The sequence below is a fragment of the Furipterus horrens genome, unplaced genomic scaffold (assembly GCF_987537825.1).
Source record: "Furipterus horrens unplaced genomic scaffold, mFurHor1.1.pri manual_scaffold_1, whole genome shotgun sequence".
Classification (NCBI taxonomy): Eukaryota; Metazoa; Chordata; class Mammalia; order Chiroptera; family Furipteridae; genus Furipterus; species Furipterus horrens.
This window is the reverse complement of record NW_028327171.1, coordinates 106,766,701-106,787,061: the sequence shown is the minus strand read 5'-3', so window position 1 is coordinate 106,787,061 and position 20,361 is coordinate 106,766,701. Positions and strand designations below refer to the sequence as shown.

General features: G+C 47.2%; 1 protein-coding gene and 1 pseudogene across 1 annotated transcript in view; one reads left to right on the top strand and one right to left on the bottom strand.

Annotated features, from left to right (window-relative positions):
* SEMA5B (semaphorin 5B) overlaps positions 1 to 20,361 on the top strand; it is a 46,294-nt gene that overhangs the window by 18,108 nt on the left and 7,825 nt on the right. Inside the window, exons 4-10 of the mRNA XM_090265994.1 lie at positions 10,477 to 10,539; positions 10,906 to 11,004; positions 12,020 to 12,233; positions 12,929 to 13,214; positions 15,500 to 15,635; positions 16,791 to 16,998; positions 17,108 to 17,315. Of these exons, the coding sequence (XP_090122120.1) occupies positions 10,477 to 10,539; positions 10,906 to 11,004; positions 12,020 to 12,233; positions 12,929 to 13,214; positions 15,500 to 15,635; positions 16,791 to 16,998; positions 17,108 to 17,315 (1,214 nt within the window). The remainder of the gene's footprint in view (positions 1 to 10,476; positions 10,540 to 10,905; positions 11,005 to 12,019; positions 12,234 to 12,928; positions 13,215 to 15,499; positions 15,636 to 16,790; positions 16,999 to 17,107; positions 17,316 to 20,361) is intronic.
* On the bottom strand, positions 3,628 to 6,250 carry LOC150021656 (eukaryotic translation initiation factor 5B pseudogene; annotated as a pseudogene).

The window sequence follows — 20,361 nt, the reverse complement described above, 5'->3', positions numbered from 1 at the left end:
TTAAACATAGTTATCTATCCATTGCAGTTATCTTTCATGACTATCCCATCTTTTGCCAGTAGGGGGCTGCTTCAAGTTGGGTCCTTTTTTTTTTTCTTTTTCTGGTGGATGTGTTTTCTTTTTTTTTTTTTTTTTTTTAAGTATATTTTATTGATTATATTGTTACAATAGTTCCAATTTTTTTCCCCTTTGCTCCCCTCCGCCCAGCACCCCCCTTCCCCAACAATCCCCTCTCCAAGTCCATGCCCATGGGTCGTATATACAAGCTCTCCCGCCTCACCCTTTCATATATTCTTCTTCTTCTTTTTTTAAAGTTAATTAATTAATTAGTTAAATATTTTAACAATAAAAAATAACAATTCCTCCCTCTCAGACTTAAGACCCTTTACAATCTTATAAAGGACAATGGATGAAGGTCTCGAGCTCCTCTAGCTGCTTCAAGCTGGACATGGTCGTCGTCCTACCTACCCGTGGGTCAAGAAATCCCTAATAAGAGTGGGGATGTGGAGGGGAGGGTGGCCTTCCCACAAGGGGAAGGATCGTGCAGACTCCAGGTTGGTTGGCTGTCTCTGGACAACGGCATGCTTGGTTTGACAGGCTGGCATCCTTGTTGTATTCTGGGGGCAACAGAGTTAAAGGACATCATTTAATCCGTAACCACTAGATGACAAAAGACAGGTATTAATTTTTCAATGTCCCACATTAGGGAAAAGAAGGGCTTCTTTGGAGGAAGGTGTGCCAGGTATATCTCACCTGTCCAAAACCCTTTTGCCCATTATACTTATTTTGGACTGAGGGAAATATTTTAGGTTTCCCCCATCTCAGGCCTCTGGGCTTTTTCTGTCCAAGCCATTAGGATAGAAAAGAGAAACCAGTTTTAAAGTGAAGCCCACAGACCACCCCGTTCTTCACCAACCCAGCCACTTAGTTCAGCCAAACCATTGAGTCTCAGGAGGCAGCAATGCAGACAGGATTAAGTGAGGCCTATGCATACAGATAATCACTCAGGTAATGAGATTGTAGGCTTATGCCCTTTGAAAACAGAAAACACATGTTAATTTATGTAACATAACCCACATACAAGTCTCTAAATCTGTAGGACTGTCTTATCGGAAGGAAAATCCTTGTCCTTCTAATATTCACTGAACTTGCATTTCTATTCTTTATATTTTTATTCCCCCCCCACTAAAAAATTTTCTGTTTGTTTGTTTTTCCACTACAGTTGTCTCACTTTTTTTCCCCCTCTTGCTTCCCTGCACCCTGCCCCCCCCCACAGTCAGTCCCCACCCAGTTGTCCATGTCCATGGGTCATTCATACATGTTCTTTGACTAGACCCTTCCCCTTCTTACCCCTTCTCTCCCTCCCATCTCCCCCTTTGTTACTGTTAGTTTATTCCTTGTTTACATACCTCTGGTTCAATTTTGCTCATTTGTTTGTGTTGTTCATTAGTTTCCTGTAACAGGTGACAGCATAAGGTAATTTTCTTTTGTTGCCTGGCTTATTTCGCTAAGCATAATTCTCTCTAGTTCCAATCATGTTGTTGCAAATGGTAGAAGTTCCTTCTTTCTTTCAGTACTTATTCATTGTCATTTTCCCCCTTTGTACTCGTGTTCCTCTCTGTCTCTCTGTTTCTTCATCTTCTTAAAGCAGACCCTTTAGCATCTCTTGCAATGCTGGTTTGGTGGAGATGTATTCTTTTAGCCTTCTTTTGTCTTGGAAACTCCTTATTTCACCTTCCATTTTGAATGAAAGCCTTGCTGGGTAGAGTATTCTTGGTTGTAGGCCTTTGTTTTTCATTGCTTGGAATATTTTTTGCCATTCCCTTCTGGCTTGTAGTGTTTCTGCTGAGAAATCTGATGATAGCCTTATTGGAGCTCCCTTGTATGTTATTAGTTGTTTCTCTCTTGCTGCTTTTAGGATTCTCTCTTTGTCTTTGAATGTTGGCATTTTAATTATGATGTGTCTTGAAGTGGGCCTGTTGGGGTTCATCTTCATTGGGACCCTCTGTGCTTCCTGGACTTGCGTGACTCTTTCTCTCGTCATGTTAGGAAAGTTTTCTGTCATTAGTTTTTCAAAGAGGTTTTCTATCCCTTGCTCTTCTTCTTCTCCTTCTGGAATTCCTATGATACGGATATTATTACGTTTCATGTTGTCCTGCAGCTGTCTTAGAACCTCTTCAGTCTTGTTCAGTCTTTTTTCATTTTGTTGCATTGTCTGGGAGTTTTTGTGTAGGTTGTCCTCCAGCTCGCTGATCCGATCTTCTGCTTCCTCTAGCCTGCTTTTAATTCCTTCTACTGTGTTCTTCAATTCAGAGATCGTATTTTTCATTTCCTCCTGGCTCTTATTGATAGCTTCTATGTCCTTTTTCATGCTCACGTAATTTTCTGTGAGTTCCTTGTAGTTTTTCTGGAGTTCTTTGAAGTTTCCGCTGAGCTCATTCAGCTTCTCCATAATCCATGTTTTGAATTCCATATCTGATAGTTCGCTCCCCTCTATTTCATTTAGCACTCTTTCTGGGGATTCTACCTTTCCTTTTGATGGGAGGTTGTTTCTCTGTCTCCCCATTTTTTTGACTCCTATTGTTTGTTGGTGCTTCTTGGAATGATCTGCACTTCCTGGATCTGCCTCTGGTGGCGTCAGATCATGTACCAGACTGGCCCTAGGCAGCCTGTTGGAGACTTCCAGGGATCTACTGCTGTTGTCTGTCTTCTTTGATTGTTAATCTATTCAATCTGTGATTAGCTGTCAGGCTTAAGGACTGTGGGTGTGGCAGCTTAATTCCTGCAGGCAGGGCTTTTGCTTCCCCTCAGGCTGACGCCACTTGGAGGGGAATGGTCTACCCGCAGTACTGGGGATGAGTCAGCACTGGGACCCAGTCAGCTGCTCCTCCAGTTCTCCCCTCAAAGCCACCGTGCCAAATTCTCCCCAAGTGTCTCCAGTCCTCTCTGCCTTCCCTCTGCTTGAGCCCAGGGTAAGTGGTGGCCAAAATATTTTCGTATGTGATCCACTTAAGAGCTCTTTTTCTCCTGCTGTTTCTCTCCGGCTAGCAAGAAAGCCTGTGGCTTTTCGCTTTTCACAGCTGATACTATTTTACTTTCCACTCTGTCGCTGTAGGCTGGGAAGCCCAGCTGGGGGTTTAGACCCTGCCCTTCTCAGGGGGAATCCCCGGCTGCTGAGCTGTTTCTCAGCCCCTTCAGCTGCCACCCGTGGGAGCCCAGCCAGCCCTTCCACGTCTCCGCACTCCCTACTGGTCACGTTGTGATGTAGCGGCCTTTTCTGTCTCTCCGTGGTTATAAGACTTCTCTCCAGCTGGTGTTCGGTTCGTTATTCCAGATGATTTCTCCAAAATTACATTGTAAATCCAGACTAGTTCTAGGAGGAAGTTAGTGTAGCTTCCACTTACTCCTCCGCCATCTTGTTTCTCGGATGTGTTTTCTTTATTGGTAGTTCAGAATTGTGCTGATTACAGTGAACTCTCATGACTAGACAAGCAGTAAATAGCAGCCAACTACACTTGACACCATGGCTTCACACAAAGCAGATAAAGAAATACCAGAATGCCGATTTTCTATTTTAAAAAATTCCGAAGGACACCTGGCAGAATAATGCTGGAAAAAATCAAAATGACTGTGGGAAGGAGATGCATAAATAAAGTATTTCTTACATCAAAAAAGTCCCAAGAATCACAAAATCTGCAGAAGCTTGGTTAATCAAAAACTGCAGTACTGATTTAATCAGTATAAAATCGAAAGAGCTTTAGATCTGTAATAAAAATCCAAATTTGGAGAAGGGCAAACTTTAAAACAGCAGCCAGTAGAGAGGGGTTGAGAACGAGTGGGCGGGTGGACAGGCATGTTGGAACTGCAGGGACATGTATTCGACCACTGTCAAACCAGTGTAAGTTTCTTGGTTTCTCATGGAAAACAGATTATACATCTATTTTTTTCCTTCCATACTTAAGTGCATCAGTGTCCAGAAATGTCCATTCCATTTTTTAATCTTGTTTTTCTTGCATTACTCCAATTCTTGACCCATGTGGAAAAATTAGATGATTTCAAAGACTTTCTTCAGCTCCACAATAAGCTGCCAGTCGCTCTTCTGCATCTCATCTCTGAACCAGTCTTTGAGAGCGTCGATGGGCTGCCGGCTGATCTTACTGACAAGAAGATCTGCTGCTTCAAAATGTCTTCCATACATTTTGGGAGATTCACCAAGGATAGGTTCTATTTTGACACAGACTTCTTGTCCCTTTTTTGCAACATCCACTTGTTTATGGGTTATTTCAATACTTGTTACTATTCCAATGTCAACAAAAATTTTGCTAGGGACGCACATGGGGGTCCCTTGTTTCACCTGACCTGCTTCCACAGTCATGCCAATCACTATTGGATCTTGAGAATTGAAAATATACTGAGGGAGGATTTCCATCTTGCAGGGAAATACTGCTATGTGCTTAAATTCTTCTTGTTTCTGTTTCTTGTAGTCTTGTCTATATTTTGTAAAGGCATCAAATAAATGATAAATAATTTCTGCACTAAAAATTCTAACTCCTAAACTATCAGCCATTTCTTGTGCATCTCGTTCAATTCTCACATCAAAGGCCAAAATTACTGCATACTGAGGATCATGTTCCAACATCACTGAAGCCTTCATAACATCTTTTTTATGGACTGGACCGATGTTAATTGCTGCATAGGGCACTTCCGATGTTCTCAGAAACTCCAGGAGAGCTTCCAAAGAACCCAGTGTAGATACCTGGACATAGACTCCTTTTTCTTCTAATTTGATAGCATTTAGTGTCTGCTTTAACTCATGAATCAGTTCACCCTTAAGCACTGGAATTTCATCTTTCTTATAAGCTACCAGGAGGGGTAAACCAGCCAATGTTTTCTCCAGGTCTTTTCCAAGAATCTTTACTCCCTGAGCTGCTTCTACTTCTTCATGCTTTTCATACTGGTTCTTCACTCGTAACTCCTTCATAGGTGGAGGTAATAGGAGGCCTTGGATCTGAGTTACAATAGGCCCTTCTACTCCAGGAACAATAATTGTATCTCCTTCCTTCAAATGCCCATTGATCAATATTACATCTATAGTGGTGCCTATTCCTGGGAGAGCCCTGGCTAGAGCTTCCTGCATAGCTTTAACTGTGGCTTTACTAGGTCCTTTTTTCTTCTCTTTCTCTTTGTCTTCCTTTTCTAGTTTCTTTTTCTTCTTACCTTTTTTCTTTTTGTCTCCTTCATTGTCATCTTCAGCAGCTGCAGGTGCCTCTCCTTTCTCGTCAGAGGCAAGGGCTGCTCCAGTGTCAAGAGTTACTTTGGATTTTACAGTTTCCTCTTCAGATTTCTTCTGAGGTTCTTTCTGTTTACTCTGATCCTTTTTACCAGTTTCTAACTCTTCTTTTTCTTTTAGCTCCAGCAGTTTTACCTTTTCTTCCTCTCGCTTTTTTCTCTCTCGCTTTTTCTTTTCTGCCTTCCTTTGGACCACTGTCTTAATTTTGAACGAGTCTTCATCTTCATTCCCACTCTCTACATTAGTATCTGCCTTGTTTTTTTATTTTTATTTTTTCTGTCCTTTTCTAGACTGCAAAAATTTATCTGATTCATCACCACTTTTCCCTGAAGAATTTACTCTGGAATGCTCTTTAATTGTCTTACTGTTATCCTCATCCTCTTCTGACCCATCCCATTTTTTGATTTTTGAGCTTTCCCTTTAGCTTTTTTATAAAGTTTGTTAAAATCATCATCATCACTATCAGAGTACATTTCCACTTTTGGTTTTGCAGTCTTTTTTGATTTTGAATCCTTATCTTCCAATTCTTCACTATCATTATCGTCAAAACTTTGTTTTTTGGCTTTCTGTCCTTTTTTTTATCTTGTTTTGGGATGGGTTCTTCTTCATTATTTTCTGTTGGCTTTACTGCAGCAGTTTCTCTGTCAGTTTTGATGCCTTGAGCCTCCCAAGACAATTCTTCCAGCTCTTTCAGGATATCATCTTCATCAAAGTCCTGCTGTTTTTTCTCCTTTTTCTTTTTCCCCTTGGACTTCTGAGGCTCCTGTTCCTTGACAGCACCAGCTCCTTCTATTTCTGCAGCCAAGGCATCAAGATCAATGTCATCCTTGGCACTCTCTTCACTTTTGTTTTTCTGCTTCTTCCCCATGGCGCGATAGCGGCGCTCGCAGTTCCAACCCCTCTAGTATGTCTCTCACAGATCCACTATCCCCGTCCGACTTTGGTCTGCGATCAGCTCCCTTTCCCTCCACGCGGCGGCCTCTGACACCGGGATCTCCACAGACCCGCGCACTGGGACCAGGCACATATGGTGTGTCCAAGTTGGTTCTTTGATGTAATGCGGGTCATCTTTGCTTGCTCCTTGCTATCTGTAAGGAAATGCTTTCAGGTTCACCTTGTACATTTCCTAACCCCAGACCTGGAATCAGCCATTTCTCTAAGAAGTCTTGGTTCCTTTCAATGGGAAATAGTTAGTGGTTTATTTTTAAATATAAACAAATAGCCAAAAATCACCAGACACTTGAGGAAAGCCTCTAAAGTGAAAGGGAAAGATCAAAACAAACAAGCCAACAAAATGAAGAAAGCTGTAAAAAACAGGATCAATGCAAGAAGTAAAAGAAAACATTTTTAAAAATTAATTAGAAAAAATAATGAAGAAATCAAGACAATTATTCAATTCAGGAAAAACAAAAATTTGGTCAAGAAAGGAAACTTCCCTCAAAAAATTAAAAATGAAACCACCTTGACCCAGCAATTCCACTCCTGGGGATATATCTGAAGAAACCCAAAACACTGATTTGAAAGAATATATGCATCCATCCATATGTTCACTGCAAAGTTATTTACAATAGCCAAGATATGGAAGTAGCCCAAGTGCCCATCAGTAGTAGAGTGGATGAAAAATTTACTTGGCCTTAAGAAAAAAGAGGAAAATCTGACCTTTTGCGACAGCATGGATGAACCTGGAGAATATTATGTCAAGTGAAAAAAGCCAGCCAGAGAAAGACAAGTACCATATAATCTGACTTACATGTGGAATATAATAAACAAAATAAACCAACAAATAATAGAAAAAGACTCATAGATACAGAGAACAGACTGACAGCTGCGAGAGAGGAGAGGGCTGGGTGGAAAAGGTGAAGGGATTAAGAAAAAATAAAGTCATAGACACAGACAACAGTATGGTGATTACCAAGGGAAAGAGGGGTGAAGGGAGGTACAAGAGGATAATGGGATAAATGGTGATGGAAGGAGATTTGGCTTGGAGTGGTGAACACACAGTGCAATATACAGATGATGTATTACAGAATTGTACACCTGAAACCTATATAATCTTATTGACCAATGTCACCCCAATAAATTCAATTTTTTAAAAAAGAAAGGAAACCTCATCAGAAGAGGCCAATTTCCTTGATTCTCAGATGCACATGTTTTCATGTGTTTAAAGAGTCTGAAATCAGACCATGTCTTTCAGTCGCTGTCAGCCAGACTGTGGGCCTGAGGCAGCTGTCATTGCCTGCGCTTGGACTTGGTCATTTATTCCTGTATTCTGATTCCACAACACCAACCAACTGACATTTTAGTCCACAAACCATTTTAGGATTATATGAGGAGGGAATAGGCGCCCTGGTTTGTTGGAAGACATTCTGTGGACATCTTCTGGTAAGATCAAGAAAGTGCCAGCATCCAAACTTGCAATAGCTAGGAAGAAGATTCTGGCGAACAGAGTGGAATCCTCTTTCAGAATTGCTGTTCACTGACACCCTGAGTGGTTCAAAGAATGACGCACTAAAACAAGCAAACAATAATAAGTGAGCACTGACAACTGAATAGAGAAGTGATTCGGAAGAGATTAACTGAATTCAAAGAAGGCTTAAGGGTACTTTATTTTGCTTCAGTTTTTCTTTTTTGTACACACAAGATATATGATTTAAAATGTCAAAATAAGAGCACTGTCAGTAAGTTTATATTAAAAATTTAAGTAATAAAAACGTTTGTCAGCATGTATTCTTTCTTAGTAGTTCATATTACAAGCGAGGGTGTTATCTGGGATATTAGTTGGTAATACTGAACAATTTTTACATATTCATAATAATGTAAATACTTTATGTTGATTTTTAATTTAAAATATTAACTATTAAAAGTTAAGTAATTAAGATTACATAATTATAATGGGAAGATGAGGAGAGGGGAAATGTCTGTGTGCTTTGAGGTAGCAAAGAAGGGGGATGAGGAAGTGGGAAACTCTTCACCTCCGTAACAGGAAGTCAGAAGATGAAGTCTGAGATTGATACATACTTTTGAGAAATCGAATTTAAAAACACAGACACAGAGAAATAGTTGAAAGTAGTAGTTATTCTTGGGAAATGGGGTTGGGGTGTAGGAGGAGTAGGTTATTTGGATTTTCTTTAATAATTTTTTTCATACTATTTAACTTTTTCAACTTTGCATCATTACCTTGATAAAAATAAGTTTTAAAATAAAATAAAAATAAAAAGACTCGAGCTCATTCTGTGCTGTTACCATTATAAATGCACACATATTCCTTTCAGGCCATATGTTCTAGCTTTTGGTCTGAGAAATCTAGGTGCCGCGCGAGGCTGCAGGATGTAGCAGAGGGAGCTGAGCTCTGGTGCCCACTGTCGGGGTTTGCGTCTTGGGTTTGTCACTTAAGAGCTTTGTGACCTTGAGCATATCGTTCAGCTTCTCTGATCTTCATTTTCCTCACCTGTAAAATGAGCAAAAGGCTGCATGTCCCACTGGCTGTGGTGAGGATCAAAGAGAGAAGGTGTGCTAAGTCTCCGGCATGGTGCTCGTCCCAGGGTTCAGCTCGGAGTAACTTAACTCCTTTTGATTGTACACACCTGCCCCCCACCCAATGGGCCTCCCATGCCTTAGGAACAAGGCTGACCCCTTGAAAGTGCCCCTGTGCTCAGGGACGCCAGGCCCCAGCGAGGCCCTTGGCCCACCCCGTTCCGCCCGCAGCCACCTTCTGTCTGGAGCTGAAGGGCCATAAGTATGACAACGGCTCCATTGTTTCTGTCCAGATGAACCCACAGCAATGTGGCTAGATGCCAGGGGCCCTTGGCCCTTCCCCAGGGCCTGGGAGCAGAGGGCTGAGCTGCAGGCCTGGCTCAGCACAATGAGCCCAGCCTGCCCATAGGTCTGAGGGAGGCATGACAAAATTGTCACCCGCTCCTGAATCCAGGGTCTGCAGAAGTCAGCCCTCCCTCGGCCCCACAAAGCAACCGTGCGGGGGCTGTGGGTGTACTGCAATCTGGAAAGCAGAGAGCAACCCTGCCCTCCCTCCCGGCACCCTCCTTGCCCTCTCACACCCAGCCCTGGAGCTCTGCAGGCAGTGACTTCACAGCCACAAGGACCTTTGTTAGAAACGAAAAACAGGTGTTATTTTATTTCTCCTGTTTGGATGGAAGAGCTGCTTGCTCAGGGCTCCCTCTTCCGGGACAGGTGGTCCGTTCACGTTTATACATGTGACCCAGAAATATCTAATGGGCAGTACACCAGGGCTGTTGACATTGCCTGAACCTGAAGGGTGTCACATTTCTCTCCAGCTGCTTGCTCTTTCAGAGGCTGGGAGGGACTGTCAAGAGAGCAGAAACAAAAGAGATGAAAGGAGATGGGAGCAGCCCTCTCCTAGCACCATTGGCACTTGGGAACGTGACAGTGTCCTCTGGGTCTCAGAGCGAAAGCTATGTCCCCAAGCACATTACTCCACAGTAGAGTGTGAGTGATGCTACAAGGGAAAGAAGGAGGGACGGGACAACGAAGAGATGGGTACAGGGGGAGCCGTTAGGAAAGCCGACTTCCTGGGTCCCTGAGATTGTAGATAAAGAAGAAAGCACACAGAGCCCTTGAATCAGGAATGTGGATTCCAGTCACTGCTCCACCCACCGCATACCAGCAGCAAGTCACACAGAACCTGAGTTTCTTCATCTAACAACAAACACGTTGCAGGATTGTAGTGGGAAAATTAAGTAGATCTCAGTCACTAAGGTCTGCAGAATCTAGCCTTTTTTGCCTGCCACTCATCTGAGGGACATCTGGTGCATAATGCAGGCACATTTCCCATTTCCCACTCAGGCCTGGGTGGTCCTGAAGGTCCCACTTGACCACGTCGAGCTCCCTGGCTGAGCCAGGGAGAAAGGATTGGGAGGGCCTAGGACAGAGTTGCATGGGGATGAAGCACAAGAGAGCCGTCACCCCAGCCTCCCCTGGCCCACGCAGGTGGGGAGGGTGTTGGGCTGAGGGGGCATGCACTCCTTAAAGGTCGCTGGGTAAGGAGATCGGGTAGTCCTCTGGGTCCATGTGGACGTAGTGAGGGGAACTCTCACCCCGCAAGCTGTCCCTGACCCTTTCCCAGCTTCCTGTCCACTCCCGACCCCAACAGCTGCCTGCCCAGGCAACGAATAGCACAGCTGTGTGACGTCTGTGTGCTCCTCCCACAGGCCACAGAGTGGGCCTCCAATGAGGACACGCGCCGCTCCTGCCAGAGCAAAGGGAAGACTGAGGTATGCGGCCTTGGTGGTCCAGGGTCCTGGCGTGGAGCCAGCAGGAGGCTTGTGGTTTCTGGGATGGACGTGCATGTTGTGGGCGCAGGGCCACCTGCCCAGAGGCCCAGACTGGATGAGTTGGGGACTACTGTGCAGGTCAGGCTCAGCCCTGAGCATCTGAGTGGGCAGTGGGTCGTGGGACGGCCTGGGAGGCAGGTGTGGGGTTGGGGGACGTTCACGGCTGCCACCTGAACCTCGGAGCAGGGTGCAGCTGGGACACAGGGGAGTGCTTTGAAATATTTGTGGTGAAGTGGTGTAAGGGAAAGACACCCAGCGCTGTGCCTGGAGAGCCCATCCCTTTATTACTTCCCCTTCTTGCTTCAGGAGGAGTGCCAGAACTACGTGCGAGTCCTGATTGTCACTGGCCGGAAAGTGTTTATGTGTGGGACCAATGCCTTTTCCCCAGTTTGCTCCAGCAGACAGGTGGGAACTGCTCAGTGTGTGGCAATTGGAAAGGGCCATCAAGGGGTTCTCTTGCCCAGACACACAGCCTTGCACTGGGGTTGCCAAATTTAGCAAACAACAACCACAAAACAAACAAACCCCAAAACAAGAAAGGATGCCCAATTAGATTTAATTTCTGATAAACAACAAATTATATTTTCACATAAGTATGTCTCAGGCAAGATTTGGGACATCTTGGGTTGACCAAAAAGTTCGTTTAGTTTTTTCCGTACCATGGCTCTAGTAATGCTCAGCTGTCTTTAACTCATTCAACACAATTTTGTTAGATTGTATTTTGACAGCTGTCATATCAGCGTGAGTTTAAAAAATCTTATCAAAATTGGTGAATTTTTATGCAGTCATTTTAATATTGATGATGGAAGAGAATATGCAACATTTTCAGCATATTATGGTCTACCATTTCAAGAATGGTAAAAACACACCTGAAATGCAAAAAAAGATTTGTGCAATGTGTGAAGAAGGTGCTGTGACTGATCAAATGTGTCAAAAGTGGTTTGCGAAGTTTCTTGGCACTATTGACATTTTGGCCAAATAATTCTTTGCTGTGAGCCTGTCTTATGCATTGGAAGATGTTTAGCAGCACCCCTGGCTTCTACTTGCTAGAAGCCAATAGCAGGAAATAGCTGACATACTCAAAATGTCCAGATCAATGAAGTTATCGATGAAAATGAATAACGTGTCTTCTTTTACAGAAATAAAAAATTATTTACTGTTCACTGAAATTCAAATTTAACTAGGCTCCCTGTATTTTATCAGTCTACCTTACTGTGCAGGGGCCAGGGGCAGGTGCAGCTCCTGGCATGGCCTCCCCTCCCAGGGCTACTTCCTCAGAGGGATCATGGGTGGCCATTGAGGAGGAGGCTGGGAGAAAGGGGCCCACAGAGACCAGGGGCCCAAAAGGAAACAGAACTCGGAGAGGGAAGACACCCCTGGATCTCAGGGAAAAGCGCCCCCATCTCCCCATCCTCCCCAGGTGGGGAACCTCAGCCGGACTATGGAGAAGATCAATGGTGTGGCCCGATGCCCCTATGACCCTCGCCACAACTCCACAGCTGTCATTGCCTCCCAGGGAGAGCTCTACGCGGCCACAGTCATTGACTTTTCAGGTCGGGACCCTGCCATCTACCGAAGCCTGGGCAGCGGGCCGCCCCTTCGCACTGCCCAGTATAACTCCAAGTGGCTCAATGGTAAGGAGGGACAGCCCCAACGTTGGGGTTGCCCTGGTTCTGACACACCAGCCCAGCCTGGCATCCATCAGTCCTGCCTCCTATCCAACCTCTGAAAGGGCTCACACTCGCTTCATCAAGAGTCCCAGAGTAGGGCATGTGTTTGCCCAAGAAGGTGGACTGTGACTGAAACCACAGATGTCCCGGGTACCCAGGACAGATGGAAGACAGGCTGAGAGGGGAGAGAGAGTTAGGAACTGATCTGCAGGAATGGTTATGGGAAAGAAGAGATTGGGAGAGGGTGGTATGAGGCTTCTGCCCACTGGAGTTGAATCCCTGCTTCTCCACTAACTAGCTATGTGCCCTTGAGCAAGGATTGACCTTCCTGTGCCACAATGTTCTCATCTGTTGTATGAGGCTAATCACAGTACTGACCTCATAGGTTGTTTGGAGGATCAAATGGCTGATCCATATCAATGCTCATAATAGTGCCTGGCACACAGGGAGTGCTCAGAAATGCATGTTAACTATTATTAATTATAACTGCACTTCGAATTAGAGATGGAAACAGGGTTAGTTAGAGCCCCCAGGCCACCAAGCTGGTGGAGGGGTGTCAGGATGCTCATCTGGGAAAACGGAAGTAGTGGAGTACTCCCAACTCTGCCCGCTTCCCCCCTGCTCGCCTGATCCACTCCTTGTTCCGCTTCTGCCCCCAGAGCCAAACTTCGTGGCAGCCTATGATATTGGGCTGTTTGCGTACTTCTTCCTGCGAGAGAACGCGGTGGAGCATGACTGCGGGCGCACCGTGTACTCTCGGGTGGCCCGTGTGTGCAAGAACGACGTGGGGGGCCGCTTTCTGCTGGAGGACACGTGGACCACGTTCATGAAGGCCCGGCTCAACTGCTCCCGCCCAGGCGAGGTCCCCTTCTACTACAACGAGCTGCAGAGTGCCTTTCACCTGCCCGAGCAGGACCTCATCTATGGGGTGTTCACCACCAACGTGTGAGTCCCTGCCCTCTGCCACCCCTTCCCCGTGATGCTGGGGAATGCTCTGATCTGGTCTGGCATCCTGGTGGGCTCAGAGAAGACCTTCTCTGAGTCTTGTTTCTCTTTCTGTACAAGGGGAACTGTTGTGTCTTCTGCGCCGGGTCACCTGGGATTTTGTGACTTGCTGCCTCTGCAGTGGTCAGCATTTATTCTGGGTTGCTGTGAAGGGCAGGCCTAGGCCAGATATGAAGAAATAAAAGAAGCTGGATTGCGGCTTCATGAAGAACTTACTGGTAATGAAAGTGAAATAAATAGCTGCCTTGAATAAGGGATGGCAGCTCCAGAAGGGTCTGGCAGCAGGCTATTGGGGAGGTTCAGGGGGGTTCTTTCCGGTCCCTTCCAACCTCAGGGTTCCATGGCCCTGCTGAACCTAACCAGCAGAGCCTTCTGGCAATCCTGAGTGCATGGCAAACACAGGCTTGGAATCAGCCCTTTTGTTTCCTAGGTGTCAGAAAGGGTAGCCCTCGCGAAGGTCAGGAGCCCTCCTCCCACCTCCTCCTTCTATGTCAAGTCTGGCCCATCAGGTGATTTTCACATAGAGAATACCGAATGGATGGCAGAGACAAGGAAAGACTTATCGTACAGGAGGCTGTGCAGGGTTCTTTGTAAGAACATCAGAAACAGATGAGCCATAGAGAGATGTTTGCTTACCTTGGGCCCCACAAAGCAGGCATTGGATGAGGGCCAGGCTAGCTATAGCAAGGACAGTCTGAGTGGCTGCACAGGGATGGGAGTAAAGCTGGGAAGCAGGAACAGCCAGGGGGACAGGCATACAACACAGCCCACATAGGCCAGGAGCTGACAGCCAGGCCTTAATGACCAGATTGGCAATCAACACCAGAAGGTGAGCAAAGGTCAGGAGCCACAGGAGAGCCATCAAGGAGAAATGACAACATTAGTATAAGATTGTAAATAGTTTGTATTGTGTCCCTTCTCCGTGCCAAGTGCTTACTGGGTGGGTTGGGGTGGAGGATGGAATACCAGGGAGCAAGAGCTGACCTGTCTCTGCCCTTAAGGGGCTTACATTCTAGAGAGGGTGGTTATTACACAATTTTAGTTGTGATAAATGCTACAGTGGGAAAGGGCAGTACTCAGGGAAACCTCTAAAGTATGGATGGGTGGTTATCTGGGAAGACTTCCTGTAGGAAGTGACACCCACAAGGATGAATAAGAATTAACTAGAGGAGAGGAGCAGTCTAGCCCAAGGGAGCAACATGTGCAAAGCTTTTGGGTATGAAGAAATGTTGGAGAAACTGAGCCAGCCCAGTGTAGCAGGAGCCTGGAGGATGAGGAGGAAAAAGACAGGAGAGGAGGTGGAAGGGCTGGGAAGGGGAGGATTGTGCCCTGCAGGCCTTGTAAACTGCTTTACAGGTTTTGATCTTTATCCTAAGAGCAGTAAGTTATTGAAGGGCTTGAAGCAGGCCAGAGACAGTTCGGATGTGCATTTTGAAACACACTCTCTGGCTGCTGTGTGGAGGATGGATTAGAGGAGACAAGGCAGGCTGCAGGGAGGCCAGCCAGGAGGACAGTGCAACATCCAGGGGAGACAATGGGGGCTGAGAGTAGGCAGAAACGGACACATTTGGGAGAGGGACTAAATGCAGAGAACAGAGCTGGAAACATTTGGGGTAGTGGTATCATCTTTAAACTGTTCACATCAGACTCATAGAAACGGCAGACTCTGTTACTGGAAGGGGTCTTAGAGGTCATCTGGCTGCAGTGTATCAGTGGTTTGGTAACCCATGTTTTTAAAAAATAATAAAATAAGTAAAATGGAATAGACTGGAATAGAAATATCAGAGTATAATATATTTAATAAGGGTAAGTACTGTTTCACAAAAATTCATTGCAGATGTATGTGTATGTGTGTATTATACTAAGTTGTAATATAAAATATATTTTCTGCAGTGGCCATGGAGGAAATGTTCGAAAGCATTGACTTTATTTGACCTGCCCACAGGAGAAGGGAAGGGGATGAGAAAGTAGCACAGAGGAACCCACCAGTGCTTCTCACCAGAGGCTCTTTCTTTCCCAGAGGGTTTCCAGGGTGTGAGGCCCATGTTTCCTCCTTCTGTGACACCCCATCATTCAGAAGGCACCAGGCTCCTCATAGGTGTTTACTCAGGCTTGGAGCTGTGCCAGGAGGTGCCTTGACAGCTGGCTGTGGGGTTTGAGGAGGGTGCAAGGCCTGTGGCGGGGGTGGGGAGCGGCACAGCATCCTATCATCTCTTGCCTTTCAGAAACAGCATCGCCGCTTCTGCTGTCTGCGCCTTCAACCTCAGTGCCATCTCCCAGGCTTTCAATGGCCCATTTCGCTACCAGGAGAACCCCAGGGCTGCCTGGCTCCCCATCGCCAACCCCATCCCCAATTTCCAGGTACAGCTTCTCTGCTCACACTACCTTTCACCAGACTACCAGCCACAAGTCGACTCCCAAACCTGTCCCTGCTGGTCTGCACCCATCTAAGGGGTCTGCAATGGTCCCCTAAGAGGGTGGTAACCTCTAAGACTGTGGAAAAAGAAGAGTTTAGGGGTTGGGACACAGAACAAAGGAACATGCTCTGAGTCATCTCTAAATGTAGCCCCTCCTCCCAGGAGGCAGGGGGGTGGGACCTCAGCTGTACTCAGTGCAGGGGACCAGGAGAGCACGCCGGAGCTGTGTGGCTAGGATTGGGGGATTTTAGCTGGATGGAGGTTGCCTGCAGTCCACAGCATGTGTACTAATGCTGGGAGGGCCTCTGAATGCCAGAGTGGTGAGGGCACTGGCTGCCCTGGATAGTATGAGCACCCTCGGGGCTGTGATAGAGAAGGGGAAAGAGCAGTGCGTGTAAGCTGCTGACGGTGGGCTTTCACATCCATCCAGCTTCCTGCCCAGGGCCAGAATGGAGCAGGGAAAGACCTTCAGGATTTGCAGTCCAACAGTCCTGACCCAGATCTGTCCCTCTGTGTGTGTGTGACCTTGGGCAAGTCACTCAGCCTCCTTCAGTCACATTTTCTTTAGTTGTCATGCAGGGGTAATTCCAATGACTTCACAGATTTGTGTGAGGGTTGACATGCACCTGATATGGTGCCTGTAATGTGATAGGTGCTCTGTAAATGACAGTTGCCTTCCAGTTTTGGTTTGAAAGGCATAAGAGCTTAAGCAGGTGGGACACAGGAGAGGGAAGGCAGGACTCGGCACAACATGAGGGAGGGATACCTACAGCAACAGCATAAAATCACAGGACACTTGTTATCCAGCCTTAAATAATCCATTTTTAGATAATTCAGTCCCCTTTGTATCTCCGCCTCTTCTTCCCCAGCCCTGGCAAGTCTTTCCTGCCCCATCTTCCCAGCCCGTTTCCCGTATTTCCTAAAGAAGAGGCATCCCTCCCTGGAGGAGGGTGCATGGGACTCAATGGGAATATTGGGGTGGGGGGACCGAAGAACCAAAGTCCACCCGTGACCATCTGGGTTACAATAAGGAAGGAGGGAGACGGGGGGTTTCGGCAGCCCCAGGGGCTGGGCACCTGTGACCGGCCTCCCCGCGCAGTGCGGCACCCTGTCGGAGGTGGGCCCCAACGAGAACCTGACGGAGCGCAGCCTGCAGGACGCACAGCGCCTGTTCCTGATGAGCGAGGCCGTGCAGCCGGTGACTCCCGAGCCCTGTGTCACTCAGGACAGCGTGCGCTTCTCACACCTCGTGGTGGACCTCGTGCAGGCCCAGGACACACTGTACCATGTGCTCTACATCGGCACAGGTGAGCCCTCCCGCCACATCTAGGCTCGGAGTGGGAGGAGGTTGAGGGGCAAGGGCTAGGCCCCTGAGGTTTCTGGCCCTTTAATGCCACCCTCATCTGACCCTTCCAGAGTCGGGCACCATCCTGAAGGCACTATCCACGACGAGCAGCAGCCTCCGAGGCTGCTACCTGGAGGAGCTGCATGTGCTGCCCGCCAGGCGCCGTGAGCCACTGCTCAGCTTGCGCATCCTGCACAGCGCCCGCGCGCTCTTCGTGGGGCTGAGCGACGGTGTGCTGCGCATCCCGCTGGAGAGGTGCGCCTCCTACCGCGACAAGGGGTAAGCGGTACCAGGGGCGGGCCTCCCCTATCCCTGCCAATCGCGCTTTGGAATTTGTTGGACCTGGAGTGGCATCCTGACACAGTTTCCAGCTCTGTGCCTTTGGGAAAGTCACTTAACCTCTCTGAACCTTGGTTTCCCCTTCATAAAATCTCAGATGATCAGTATAAACTGCTTGTCAGTGCTTGGAGGAGTGATAGCCCTGTTGTCAACCTGTAGTTAGCGCCCGCTTGATTTCTTCTCACCTTTTCTGTTCAGAGAGCCCGTCTTTATCTTTGAAACCACGGCGCCTGTTATGGAGAGGTGGGTGCAGATTGCGGACTTTGAGCCACCACGCCACCCCATTTTTGCTCTCTTGCTTCCTTAGAAGAGGCACAGAGCCCTGCTTGGATGGAGTGGAGGTGAAGAACCATGTGGATACTGCATACCCATCTCAGCTGCTTCTGAGATCAGTCCCCTCTATCTTAGCTTCGAGTGGATTCACAAATTTGGCAACAGTGACACTGGCATTTAAGGGAGAAACAAGCTTATTCCATAGCCAAATGGAGATATAGCTCACACTCTGACCATGTGAGCCTCCCCTTAGCTGCACCCCTCATTTTTAAGCTAATTAAAAGCTGCTTTTAGCTGGCATAGCCACAGCCCACACGGGCACCTGGGGCCTTTGCAACACAGTTACTTCCTGGCTGTGCCCATCTGTCCTTGAGATCTGGGAGACAAACAGATCTCCCTGCTGCTGGAGATTATCTGGCAGCCCCAGTGGAGTGTGCTGGGAGCTGGGCAGAGGCCTGGAGGGCAGGGGAAGAATCTGGATAGTCCTGATATGGCGGTTGGGGGTGGCAGGGAGAGCAGTGGGCAGACACTCAAGCTCCCCTCAACCCCAACACATGGCTCCATCAACAAACCAGCAAACAGTTGCTTAGCCCGACTAGGAAAGATGGAATAAACCTAGAATACTTTCATTTTCCTCAGAGCTCTGAACATGTGGTTGGGGAGAGAAATCTTGGCTTGTATCTGACCTGTGGGAGGAGGTGGGGATGTAATGCTAAGGACTCACATGCTGGAACTGGACACACCTGGGGTTCCAGCTCAGCTCCATGCTTAACCCTTTGAACTTCAGCTTTTTCATCAGGAAAATAGTTATGGAGCAAATGATATTAAATATTGGCCAAGTTCTTATAAGAATTAGGAATAGTATTCATGAAGTGCCTAGCCAGTGAGTCGTAAGTGGTAGCTAGTGTCCTTATTCTTTCTTTTTATCCCCAGAAATGCATTTAGGGGCCTCCCAGGCTCTCTGGAGTCTACAGTCTACAACCTTGACTACAGAGAGCACTCACTGCTTGGCAATGAATTACAGGCTACCTGCTGATGACACTACCCCCATAGCTTGTGTTCTGTAACTCCCATGTTGTTAGCAAACTTTTCACATGTGCCTTGTTCTTCAAGAGGTTGTACATCCTTGAAGATAAACTCAGTGTCCCAGTATTTTTTTGTATTCCACCAGGAGGCCACACTCAGCCCCAGGCATAAAGTGCCCTCCCACACATGATTGATTCTTCTTGGTTTGGCCTGAAAGGAGGCTGGTGCAGGAGAGGAGGGAGGAATGGGACAGGAAGTGGATTGAGGCCAGCTGAGAATGCCAGGAGAGGGTTTTGATTTGAATCCTGTGGCCGTGGGCACTGAAATGCTCTTTGAGCAGGGAAGTGAGTGGCAGGCAGCATGAATGGGTGTTTTACAAAAATCAGTCGGACAGCAGCAGGCAACACTGTCGTGGGGCAGATGGTCAGCCAGTGTGAGCTAACGCGGCTCTAGCCAGATATGAAGTAATGGGGTCTACAGTGGAACAAGAGAAAGAAAGATTTCTCTCTGCAGAGAGGGGACTGGCAGTTTGCATAGCATGGCCAGGTGGAACAGCAGCTAGAAGGAGCTCAGTTATGAGTCTAAAACTTTCATTCTATTTGGCTTCCTGAGTTTGGGATAAGAGTTGTTTATGTGTACAATGAAAACCCTGCCATAAAGCTATAGGTGAATGTAAAAATGCAAAATGTGAGGTTTCATTATTGCAAAGTTAATAAAATGACCAGAGTAAACCCATGCAGCCACCGAGCTGTGCACTCCTGAGTCTGGAAGCCAACTCTCTGTCATATGACATGAGACATATCAGAATTTGCGTGATATGGGGTGGGCTGTCACAGGGTTTTATCCTAGGATAGACATTTCATTTTTTTCCCCCTCGTGCCTTCCAAAGCTAGCAGGAGGATGAGGATGGGTAAGCAGAGCCCCTTTAGATCCCCTCCTCTGCCCAGAATCCATGAGCCTGGGTCCAGCCACCTCCCTTCACCAGGGAAATCTCAGTTCCATGGGGCACAACCAGAACTCTAGCCTGGCCAGAGAGAGACCAGGACTCAAAGGAGAAGGAGCAGAGGGAATGAACGCTGACTTGTCGCTACAAAGCAGGCATTTTACGCATGGACCACCCCCTTCCTCATTCCAGCATATTGTTCAGGCTGCACTGGAGGGGGCTGGCCTCTACCCCAGCTCCCTCAGGAGGGAGGCTCATGTCTCCCCCCCGACCTCCCTCCCTGCGAGGAGGCTGGGTGCACCTCTACCGCCATATTAAAGAGCAGCCACTTGCTCCCAAGCTCTTGGGACACAGTTGCTACCCTGGACAGCTCCCATTTAGAAACTTGTGGCAGGGTGCTGGGAACTGCCTGCTTGCAACTACAGTACAACCATCCATCTCTGCCCTGCCTCTGAGCCCTTGGAACGAACCTGTTTTCTTCTATAATGGCTGCTTGAGACACTGCAGTAAAAAAGACATGATGATACATTATTGGTCCTATGGCTGCTCTTACGAAAGAAACTAAACTGCCACCCAATGCTACAGTCAGAGACACACTTTAACTCTTCCCTGCGTGGAGCTTTAATTTTCTGAAGAACGTCCCCTGCTCATCAAGCTTTGGAGTGAATGCAGACAAGAGAGCTCAGGCACTAGCCCCAGGGCAGCCCTGCAGCTCCCCTCCACCTCCACCCCCAGCAGCTGGGG